The 12,917-nt window shown below is 41.0% G+C and overlaps 1 protein-coding gene across 1 annotated transcript in view; it reads right to left on the reverse strand.

The window, feature by feature from the left end:
* Positions 1-785: 785 nt before the first annotated feature.
* The window catches only part of LOC139460357 (uncharacterized), a 51,728-nt gene continuing 39,596 nt past the window's right edge, over positions 786-12,917 (reverse strand). The window contains exons 3-4 of the mRNA XM_071241846.1: positions 11,377-11,493; positions 786-809 (exon numbers count right to left, since the gene is read on the reverse strand). Coding sequence (XP_071097947.1) covers positions 786-809; positions 11,377-11,493 — 141 coding nt within the window. The remainder of the gene's footprint in view (positions 810-11,376; positions 11,494-12,917) is intronic.

A 12,917-nucleotide genomic window follows, 5' to 3' on the forward strand; every position in this document is an offset into this window, starting at 1 on the left:
AAATCTGTACGTAAGAGGCGACTAACGGGATTGGGTGGTCAGGCTCGCTAACTTGGTTGATGCATGCCATCGATCCCAATTGCGTGGATCGATGTTCATGAAGTCAATCACTGGATTGTCTAGCCAGACTGGATTATTTACAGACCGCTGTCATGAAGCTGGAATACTGGCGTTAAACAACAAATGAACAAACAAATCCTACAAGAGAACACATGGATGAAGACAACATGAAGGACGTATTGTCCATTATTTTCTGAAGGTCAGTGACGTCAACGTTTTGCCTTGACCAGCTCACTCCGCTAACGTCACGTGACGCCGCGGGGACCACCTTGATGGTCAGATTACAACACGACCTTACTCTCCTGCAAACAATCGTGACTTAGTGAGGGCACTCGGGAGAGCATGGCACAATCGACTGGCGTAATCCGACGTCTCACCTTCGTGGGATTACGTATTAGCTGACCCTCGTGAAAAGCTAGGGATTAACTTGTTCACTCGGGACAGATAATCAGTATTTTCCGAGTAGCTCTTTCTGTGAATCATTCATCACCGTTGCGGTTTCTGAATGTGGATATTACCTTTTAGGCTTGTTAACAATATGCGTGTTTCCCATGAAGTGTTCAAAACTGACTTGACCCGTGAAGATCTTCAGCAATCTTCAGGCTACGGAATGGTCAAGGAACCCTGGAAGCACGGAATGGTCAATGGAGCCAGGATGCTACGGAATGGTCAATGGACACTGGAAACTACGGAATGGTCAAGGGACCCTGGAAGCTACGGAATGGTTAATGAATTCCAGTTTTGTCCACCTGATAGAGTACGAGGCAAGAGTCACTCAGTAACTTAACTAAAATCTAAATTGCCTCGTGAAGATCCGGGGTAGAATAGATGTTCAACAACCCATGTTTGCCGTAAAAGGCGACTAACGGGAACTGGTTGTCAGGCTCGCTGACTTGGTTGGTGCATGTCGTCGATTCCCAATTGCCTAGGTCGATGCGCATGATATCAATCACAGGTTTGTCTGGTCCAGACTCGATTATTGACAGACCGACGTCATACAGCTGAAATATTGTTGAATGCGGCGTTAAACACCACACAAACAAGCAAACAGATATTATGGGACGAGTTTTGTCGCTTTTATTGGTTTTTAATTATGGTGTCTTGGTTCTATCAAACAAAATCTACGGTGATCCAAGTTTTATTTATCTCTAAACCTACCATACAGGCCTCCATCATTGCGTATTCCTACATCGTCTCTCAAGTTAATGTCTACTATCTCGACTAAATCAATTTATGGAAAAGAAATTCCTCTGGCCGAAATTCCTAACTATGATCAATAACTTCAATTTCAGACCACGTCGTAGAATTACCCTAACTTAAACCTATTGACAGAACAGGGAGCGTATTGAAAAACTTTATGAAAGCCTATTTGCCCTTTAGGCCTAGCGCACCATCAAGGCAATCGAAACGTCCTTTTGCGTCTTCGAGTTCTCGCAAGACAAGCTTCGTGTAGGATTTCCGAGATTTTCCGAATGTTCTCATACGGGCCATTTCATTGACTGTTGACAGCAAAGGCCTCCTGAATCGATACGTAGGCTATTGGTTTCAGCGCTGTCTCTGTGTAATTAGTTAATGGAGAGGACGCAGAGACTTTAACACGTTGTGAGCGTGTAAAGTGGGAAGGCAGCCCGTTAAGGAGACAGAGATGAAGGAGGTTCCCCGTTGTGGGATAAAGTGGTTTCGCATCAATATTTAGGTTGCCCTTACACCTGAAATGAAATGGCTGAATAACTGCCAATGAAATACGTGAAGATTCCGGGTTAGAATAGGTCTTGAGCAACCCATACCTGCTGTAAAAGGCGACTATGCTTGTCGTGAAAGGCGACTAACGGGATCGGGTGGTCAGGCTCGCTGACTTGGTTGATACATGTCATCGATCCCAATTGCGTGGATCGATGCTCTTGATGTCAATCACTGGATTGTCTGGTCCAGACCCGATTATTCTACAGACCGCCGTCATATAGCTGGAATATTGCTGAGTGCGGCGTTATAAAACCAAACAAACAAAAGATATAGCATTCAAGGCCTCACTAAATCTTTCAAAAAGCTCAATGGTTCACACGTGGAGGACATTTCCAAATTTGACGCATCGGTGACAAAATGATGTCCAATGTAATTCCCTGGTTTGACGTGTATCAAATGCTCCCGTATTTCTTCTGGTCCGCAACTGACTTGCCGTTGCATGTGTTTGTGACGGGTGCCACCGATGGGGCAGGATTCGCTCACCTTTTCGCGAACACCACGATTTGATAGTGATTCATAAACACATGCTTATGGTAAAGTCGGAATCGAACAATCGACTCTGCTTTTAGCAGATATTTCTTTTGAATATGGAAAGGGTTATGTCACTTTTATGAATTGTAATTTTTCCAACATGATGTACTCTGAAAACCCACTGGTATCAATGCAGCTCTGATTAAAATGAGCGAGTATCGTTTTACGCCGCTTTCAGCGCTGATTCGGACCAGCCGATCAATTAACTGGCCTCTAACGACTAGCATGGGTTGCGGGGGACCATTTCCTACCCGGAGTCATAACGGTACCAACGAGCTCCTTCCACAAGAGATGATCGTAATACTTTTACATAAGCTAAAATCGCATTGTGGAAAGGACATCGGTATATTTTCTGGGATATTGACATGATCCTTAAAGATGTCGGGAACATTATTTTCAAATTTGGTCATGCGATAGATTTGTTTGTTGGTTGGTTTGTTGTTTAACGCCGCACTCAGCAATATTCAAGCTATATGGCGGCGGTCTGTAAATAATCGAGTCTGGACCAGACAATCCAGTGATTAATATCATGAGCAACCGGGTTGGGTCGGATATTAGGGGTGGGTACCCGGTAGTAAATTTGGACTCGTTCGAGCCATACCTACAGCACAGAAGCCTATGTTTATGTTTACACAGTTTTTTTTTACTTACAGATATAAGCACTGTGCATACCCAGACCAAGGCTGGCCGAAGGGAAGTTCCTGGTAATGGTTGGTTGTTGTTTGATTGGTTGTTTTACGCCGCACTCAGCAATATTCCAGCTATATGACGGCGGTCTGTAAATAATCGAGTCTGAACCAGACAATCCAGTGATTAATATCATGAGCATCGATCCACGCAATTGGGATCGATGACATGCATCGACCAAGTCAGCGAGCCTGACCACCCGATCCCGTTAGTCGCCTTTTGCGACAAGCATAGTCACCTTTTACGGCAAGCATGGGTTGCTGAAGACCTATTCTACCTCGGAATCTTCACGGGTCTCATGCGATAGGAGAATATCCTTTAATAAAAGTTCATGAAGAATCTTGAAAATTACATGATGCATCTGTCTCTTACGACACGTTTAACCAATAGAATATCGCTTCACCATTTGAGTGAGTGAGTGAGATAGAATTTAACGTCACATAGGCAATATTTCAGCCATATCGTGACGACTTCACCATATGAAGCCAATAATTGTACCATACATTTGGAAGTAGTTCAACTAAAAAAAAGAAGAAATAATTTTATCAAAAGAAGTTAATGGCCACTCGATTCTTTGATGTCACTGTAGTTAGTGAGTGAGTGAGTGAGTGTGTGAGGTTTAACGCCGCTTTTAACAGTATTCCAGTTATATCACGGTGTGTCAGCTTAATGTGGGAGGAAAGCCCGAAGTGATGCAGGTCTCAGACGTTTACCACTTCGGTGAACTCCACGAGCACGGGTATGGTGCTGACAAACCTAGAAACATAATCGGGGCGAACCGGGATTCGAACCCACAATCATAGGTTTCTGGTGTGCCCAAGGGACGCAACCCTGCACAGCGAATCGCGGCGCCTTAGACGACTGGGCCACCCGTGCCCCCAATGCCCCCAATCATGTCATAAGAGATTATATATAGTTATATGAAAGCATCAGGTATCGTGACAGATTAACTGCAGTAACATGAAAGAATCTTGTATTCCTTAACATCTTTTGAGCAGTGTAACTTAATGTATATGTTCATCGATTCTAGCGAACCATCTTTCCAATCACGAAAACCAATATACAGTTACAATAAGATGCGGAGCTTTTTTTCAGATGTGTCTTGTTTGAGATTTCTCATCAACGCAGCCTTTCTCCCCGATTAACGGTATGAGACTCGAGGGACAGATATTGACAGGGCAAACAGCATCTGCTTGCTGAAATGTACACTTAGTTTCTCCATGTGAGGGCATTACGGCTCTGGGTAATTACATGGATCCCGGTGATAAGTACACGATATCAGCATCCAGGCGAACATATGTCAGGGCAACGTCTGTAATGTGATCACGTGAGTGATGGGTGTCGTTTCAAAAACGGCTAAACAGAAGCTCAAGTAGTCGAGTGTGTTGCGGAGATGAAAGAATCTGATGCCACTGGCAGTTCTAGTTGGTGTATCCGGTAAACTTGATGGCATGACACAATGTTCACATATTTCGGTAGATGGCGATAGAACAGCGTAGTGGTTATGACGTGAGGTGAAATTGGGTTTAACGTCGCGTCCAAAATTATTGCACTTATATAGCGACGTGCATGCACGTGTGTGTGTGTGTCTGCTTGTACTAGTCCCGACTGATGCCGATTTATAGTGCTAGCACACTGAGATACCATGCCGCAGTTTAACATGAATACCCCACTCAGACACAGTATACTGACTCCGAGCCCACCAGTCCTTGTTTTAGCCCCTTAATGCCGAGCGCCAGACAGGGTAACAACAAGTACCTTCTTTTAACGTCTTTTGGTATGACGCGGCCGGTGATCGAACCCCGGACCTTCCGCTCTCCGGGCGGCCGCTCTACCACTAGACCACGGTGGCGGTCTCGTAGTGGTTATGCGATGACTCGGATTCAGTTCAGTAATTGGTACACTACGTGATGCCAAATTCTGGGACCGCCTTCGTGGTCTAATGGTAGAGCATCCGCCCAGAGAGCGAATGTTCCGGAGCCATTCGTCACCACTCGCCCCTTTCCGTAACCCGCAAGAAGACTCTCGTCCCCCTATCGATGAATGTAATGTGCGAAAATACGACAAACCAATCAGAATGCGCGTATGATTTCAAGTTCTTCGTGAAAGAATCCCTCAGAAATATTTTTTGATTTTACATATGTCTTGCATCTAAAAATATACCAAAGGCACAGTTAAACGTGTTCAATCATACTGTATAATTCCGCATGTCCCGATGTGCTTTAAATTGCATCTTACATTTATATAATATATGGGGAAATGTAAGTGAACCATTACGCAACGAGTTGACAATTGTTTCAGGTATGCCCGTTTGCGCTTAGACGGAACCCGGTCGCAAAAATGGCCATGAGCGGGGCACGAGTCGCTATTCGGCTTGTCCCGGAATAACACGAGTTGGTCACGAAAGGTCCGGAGCGTCATACCAGAATACGTGCTTCCATACCTGGCGCTCGGTATTAAGGGGCTAAAAGAAGGAAAGGTCTGCGCGGAGTATACTGGGTCTGAGTGGGGTATTCATATTAAACTGCGGCATGTTATCTCAGTAGGCTGGCACTATAAGATCAGCATTATACGTCATGCACGCGCATGCACGTCACTATTATAGTGCACCAAATTTTGGTGACTCCCGATGTAATATGGCGGATACTGATAAAAGCGGCGTAAAATCCTAATCACTATTTGTGACATGTAGCTATTTGCATCTCAATCTTATTAAAATCAGACCTTTTTAGTTCTCGCTACCGCTAAACAAAGATCTGAGGACATCCTATTACTGGTGACGTCAGAACGACCTTGCGCGAACTTTGACCGACCAATGGAATGACCAATCTAAAGGCAGCTTTCTTGTGCTTTACGGAACTAATTTCAAAATTGGCGACTACGCTTCGAAACAAATTTTGACAAATTCTCGATTACAAATTTGAAACCTGAACAAAAAAAATTCTGGAATGGCTAATAAATGGCCTAAATTGTAAGGATTCAGTCGTTAAACCCGTAACTATTGTTCGGACTACCCAGTGTTAAAGTTTTCGCGGTTGCATGATTAGAAATCACATTCCGACTGTCACTTTCATAATCTGGTAAGCGACGCTCTGATTGGTCGGATGAAAGATCATTCTGACTTGACTTGTTTAGCGATAACGAGAACTAAGGTCTGATTTTAATGAAATTGTATGCTACTCTAAAACATTTTATTAAAAAATATTTTTTTTTTTATTCTGATGTCTGTGGACAGCATACTTTTCATTACATTTATACGGTGACATTTACGTCGAATTTGCTGTGATTGGCAAGCCAAACAAACACTAATGCTAATAAATAAACTATTTCTAGTAGAGTGGGTAACCAGGCAATTTTAAACTGCACGACACTGTGTAACCATACATATCCTGACACCGAGGTTGCCTCTAGTTTTCGATGCTGTAACCATACATATCTTGACACCGAGGTGGGCCCTAGTTGTCGATGTTGTAACCATACATATCCCGGCATCGAGATGGCGCTAGTTTTCTATGCTGTAACCATACATATCCTGACACCCAGGTGGCCCTAGTTTTCGATGCTGTAACCATACATATCCTGACACCGATGTGGCCCTTGTTTTCTATGCTGTAACCATACATATCCTGACACCATGTGGCCCCTAGCTTTCGATGCTGTAACCATACATATCCCGACACCGATGTGGCCCCTAGTTTTCGATGTTGTAACCATACATATCCCCAAACCGCGGTGGCCCTAGTTTTCTATACTTTAACCACACATATCCTGACACCATGTGGCCCCTAGTTTCGATGCTGTAACCATACGTATCCCGACACCGCGGTGGCCCTAAATTTCGATGCTGTAACCATACATATCCTGACACCGAGATCGTCCTAGTTTTCTATGCTGTAATCATTCAATCCACACAGGGATTTAACCCTCGGTTGTATCTTATATCAGTAGATAACTTTGGATAACTATCCCCCCTCACCCCCTCATTTGATGACGTCACAAGTGCACCTAGTAACCCCACGTGACTGATGACGTCACATAACCTTGACCTTGGGGTTGGGGGTGGGGGGTGTTGTCAACGTCATTGCCTCATTAATATGTAGAATAACTCATTAATATGCAAATGTATGCATGACGTCACAGGTCGATTAGGTTAATAAAGGGTCAACTGACCAGATGCAATCATGCAATTAATGACTTGACCATTCGTTAACCGTAGAACACGGGATAGTAATGAATGTCCCTATATGCACATGATACTACGACCGGGGGTTGGGTTGGGTCTTGACTCACGCGGAATGGAATGTCATTGTGAGACCATTTTGGCGCGAGAACATGTGGTGAACATTTGAACCTTTTGCATTGAAGACATTTCTCTGTGGGCATTCGGTGGCGGGCTATGTGTGGTAATATTAAAAAGCCCAGGAACAAGTTTACATAGAAAGATCTCCCGATATTCAATTACGTTAATTAAGGGTCAACTGATTGGATGCAGTCATGCACTTGACCATTCGTTAAACGTAGAACAACATGTGTCTAAAAACAAGATGGCCGACGTTGCCATGAACGCTCACGGGTGTCACGTGTCCTCGGTTTGAATCTCGCGCCTGACCTACAAGTTAGTTCTATGGGGCCCCCGTTCCACAAAGCGATATGAGACTAAGTTGATCCGCAAGTGCATTAACTCATTTATAGTCAAATATAATCATGACGTCACAGGTCAGAAAGGGTAATGAGAGGTCTGTTGTTCCAATGCACGAATGCAGTGTGTTAATGAGTCCTTCATTAAGTGAGAACAAAGCATAGTAATGAGTGTCCCTATATGGAAGTGGCTACTACGAGGTTCAAATGTTATTCACGGGGAAAGGAATGTCATTGTTAGACATATTCCATTGATGCATGGATTTCGGTAGTAATGACTGTCACATGTGGCAAAGAGGGGTGTGAATTTCCATAGAAACCACATGTCCAGTTCTTAACTCTTCTCGTGTTACCCATTATAAGTTCTTTTTAACAAACAGTTGCCATGACAACTATAAAAAAAATAAGGGTTAACAGTCTTGACTCCTAGCTAGAGGTTAGCTCGGAGAAATATAGAGTCGGTATCGCGAAACCCGTGTGTTGAAGTATGTAATGTATGCCAGTCTGGTATATGACGTTTTAATACTGTAAAATTCTATTCTTTTTTCTCAAAGATGTTTGAGTTCAAAATGTCGGTTCAGTTTCCTATTTCAATGGAAAAAATACTCGTTTAACCCATACCCAGAATCATTTTCATGAGAAAAAAATAGAGTGAAATAACGTAGTTTAGTAGATAACTTCTAAGAGATAAGATTACTTGAGCATTCATTAACAAAGAACAATGGATAATAATGAATATCCTTATATGGAAACTTAGGTCACCAATCCCTCATTAATATGCAAGATAACTCATTAATATGTAAATGTATAAGTGATGTATCAGGTGAATTAGATGAATACAGGGTCAACTGACCAGATGCAATTTACTTACATTAACAAAGAACAATGGAAAGTAATGAATATCCTCATATGGAAACTTGACATCCCACGCGAAATGGAATGTTATTGCGACTGAATTTTGCCGCCTTTTTGCACCTTTTCTCCATGCTCATTCGGGGGGGCTGCGTCTGCTGAGATTATCAGCCCAGGAATAAGAGTGTGATCTATGTCAATATGTGTTATAAAACTCAACGGTAGTGTTGAGTGACTGACATTTTCACTCTAACCTTGCTGACAGTATTGAAGACGGAATGAATGAGGAGAATGGAGGTCACGTGCTACTGTGTCAGAGTCGTCTTAGGTGAGTAATAATTTTAATCTAAATATTTTTACAAATTATTTACTGATATGTAATTAGTTACATTGAAATCTTTTTTCTTTCTTTCTCATCTGTCTACCTCTAATGCATATTTGTGTAAAGTATTTTTGTAATGTTATGTATGCATTTGTACACCATGCTTTTGATAAAATAATTCATATTATTTAACAGTTAAACTTAAAACAGATTCTTATTTTACCAATCCATTTGTAGAGTTTAATACCCAACAGAAATTAGATATAATTCTTCTTTTTTTTGTTGTTGTTGTTGATAAAACATCACTCGTTAAACATTTTACAAAGCAAGAAATAGAACACTCATAGTGATTTTATGAAAATTTACTTTTTATGAAATGTAACAAAGTGATTTCTGATACAGACTATACTTTGGTGTGCGAGCGGCGCACAACTTTTGGGTACATGCTATGGCATTGCGATTCCTGGCTGTAGATGTTATAGTCTGTTTCTGCATGATGTATGATGTGTATGAAAAAAAAACCTTGATTGAGTTTATTATGTTATCATGAGTCCAACGAATTCTCATTTAGGAAAAAAAAAGTACATGTTCAAATTCAATGTTCCCTTTGTTCAAGGATGTGTGCACCACAAATGGCGTCCCATTGAAGAACCATCATAATTAAGAGACATAGTGATGTAGTTACCTTTACCTATGTGCTCTTTAATATAGTCAGACATGATCGATCAATGTATTCTTATATTGTCTTTTTTTTATCTCTTTTTACAAAACAGTTATGATTAATCTTAAGGTTTTAAAAAGGTGATCTTAGCATAGTGTTAGTTAACCATTGTCATGATACATTTCTATGACTCGAGATAAAGTTAGAATATTCTGAATTTAGCATGATTAGTTTTTTAAAACCTTAAGATTAATCGTTTGGTGTATTGTGTCCTCTGTCAGTGGTCAGGAAGATAACCCGATGATCAATTCAACGCAAGCTTCACCAAGTACATATTCGCTGGGGAGTCACGTGATCACCTTCTTTACAGCGCTCAATGGGCATAGTAATATTTCCATATTTAGTTAGTGTACTATGTACACAGTTGTCGACGCATCTAACAGTAGATCACATTGCTTATATTGTTACAAGTGAGGTTTATTTTACAACACTCCGAATGAGTTCGTTTATGCTATACACATAACACCTTGTTTTGTCCGTGTTCTATGAGGCACCATTCCACATCTCAGGCTACGTTGATCCATAAGTGCAATAACTCATTCATTGTGAAATATAATCATGACGTCACAGGTCAGAAAGAGTAATGAGAGGTCTGTTGTTCCAATGCAAGAAGGAAATGTGTTAATGAGTCCTTCATTAAGTGAGAACAAAGCATAGTAATGAGTGTAGCTATATGGAAGTGGCTACTACGAGGTTCAAATGTGATTCATGGGGAAAGGAATGTCATTGTTAGACATATTCCATTGATGCATGTATTTCGTGTAGTTATGACTGTCACATGTGGCAAAGAGGGGTGTGAGTTGAATTTCCATAGAAACCACATGTCCAGTTCTTAACTCTTCTAGTGTTACCTCTTATAAGTTCCTTTTAACATTCAGTTGTCATGACAACTAAATAAAAAAATAAGGGTTAACAGTCTTGACTCTAAGAGGTCAGCTCTGAGAAATATAGAGTCGGTATCGCGAAAAACCCGTGTGTTGAAGTCTGTAATGTATGCCAGTCTGGTATATGACGTTTTAATACTGTAAAATTACATTCTTTTTCTAAAAGATGTTTGGAGTTCAAAATGTCGATTCAGTTTCCTTTTTTCAATGGAAAAATACTCGTTTAACCCATACCCAGAATCATTTTCATGAGAAAAAAATAGAGTGAAATAACGTAGTTTAGTAGATAACTTCTAAGAGATAAGATTACTTGAGCATTCATTAACAAAGAACAATGGATAGTAATGAATATCCTTATATGGAAACTTAGGTCACCAATCCCTCATTAATATGCAAGATAACTCATTAATATGTAAATGTATAAGTGATGTATCAGGTGAATTAGATGAATACAGGGTCAACTGACCAGATGCAATTTACTTACATTAACAAAGAACAATGGATAGTAATGAATATCCTCATATGGAAACTTGACATCCCACGCGAAATGGAATGTTATTGCGACTGAATTTTGCCGCCTTTTTGCACCTTTTCTCCATGCTCATTCGGGGGGGCTGCGTCTGCTGAGATTATCAGCCCAGGAATAAGAGTGTGATCTATGTCAATATGTGTTATAAAACTCAACGGTAGTGTTGAGTGACTGACATTTTCACTCTAACCTTGCTGACAGATAAGACGTCCGTTTTCAAAATGAAGAGAGTTTCAGAGGATATATTTGGACCTACAGTCATTTTCACAAAGCATAGCAAGACCAAGTCGAGAAAAACATGTCGCAGAAAATCAATGGCATCAAAGGGGTCGCCGAAGAGACTGGTTGCATCTAAGAAGAAAAAGATGACAACCAAGAAAGCGAAAATGACTATACTGAAAATGCAAACCCTGTCGAAAGTAAAGGCTGCATAAACACCCTCCTCCTCCTCCTCTTCCTCCTCTAGATAAACACCCTCCTCCTCCTCCTCCTCCTCCTCTGGATAAACACCCTCCTCCTCCTTTATCTAGAGGAGGAAGAGGAGGAGGAGGAGGGTGTTTATGCAGCCTTTACTTTCGACAGGGGTTGCATTTTCAGTATAGTCATTTTCGCTTTCTTGGTTGTCATCTTTTTCTTCTTAGATGCAACCAGTCTCTTCGGCGACCCCTTTGATGCCATTGATTTTCTGCGACATTTTTTTCTCGACTTGGTCTTGCTATGCTTTGTGAAAATGACTGTAGGTCCAAATATATCCTCTGAAACTCTCTTCATTTTGAAAACGGACGTCTTATCTGTCAGCAAGGTTAGAGTGAAAATGTCAGTCACTCAACACTACCGTTGAGTTTTATAACACATATTGACATAGATCACACTCTTATTCCTGGGCTGATAATCTCAGCAGACGCAGCCCCCCCGAATGAGCATGGAGAAAAGGTGCAAAAAGGCGGCAAAATTCAGTCGCAATAACATTCCATTTCGCGTGGGATGTCAAGTTTCCATATGAGGATATTCATTACTATCCATTGTTCTTTGTTAATGTAAGTAAATTGCATCTGGTCAGTTGACCCTGTATTCATCTAATTCACCTGATACATCACTTATACATTTACATATTAATGAGTTATCTTGCATATTAATGAGGGATTGGTGACCTAAGTTTCCATATAAGGATATTCATTATTATCCATTGTTCTTTGTTAATGAATGCTCAAGTAATCTTATCTCTTAGAAGTTATCTACTAAACTACGTTATTTCACTCTATTTTTTTCTCATGAAAATGATTCTGGGTATGGGTTAAACGAGTATTTTTTCCATTGAAATAGGAAACTGAACCGACATTTTGAACTCAAACATCTTTGAGAAAAAAGAATAGAATTTTACAGTATTAAAACGTCATATACCAGACTGGCATACATTAAAGTCTTCAACACACGGGTTTCGCGATACCGACTCTATATTTCTCCGAGCTAACCTCTAGCTAGGAGTCAAGACTGTTAACCCTTATTTTTTTTTATAGTTGTCATGGCAACTGTTTGTTAAAAGGAACTTATAATGGGTAACACGAGAAGAGTTAAGAACTGGACATGTGGTTTCTATGGAAATTCACACCCCTCTTTGCCACATGTGACAGTCATTACTACCGAAATCCATGCATCAATGGAATATGTCTAACAATGACATTCCTTTCCCCGTGAATAACATTTGAACCTCGTAGTAGCCACTTCCATATAGGGACACTCATTACTATGCTTTGTTCTCACTTAATGAAGGACTCATTAACACACTGCATTCGTGCATTGGAACAACAGACCTCTCATTACCCTTTCTGACCTGTGACGTCATGATTATATTTGACTATAAATGAGTTAATGCACTTGCGGATCAACTTAGTCTCATATCGCTTTGTGGAACGGGGGCCCCATAGAACTAACTTGTAGGTCAGGCGCGAG

This window comes from Haliotis cracherodii, unplaced genomic scaffold, assembly GCF_022045235.1.
Source record: "Haliotis cracherodii isolate W230 unplaced genomic scaffold, xgHalCrac1.p SCAF_14, whole genome shotgun sequence".
NCBI lineage: Eukaryota > Metazoa > Mollusca > Gastropoda > Lepetellida > Haliotidae > Haliotis > Haliotis cracherodii.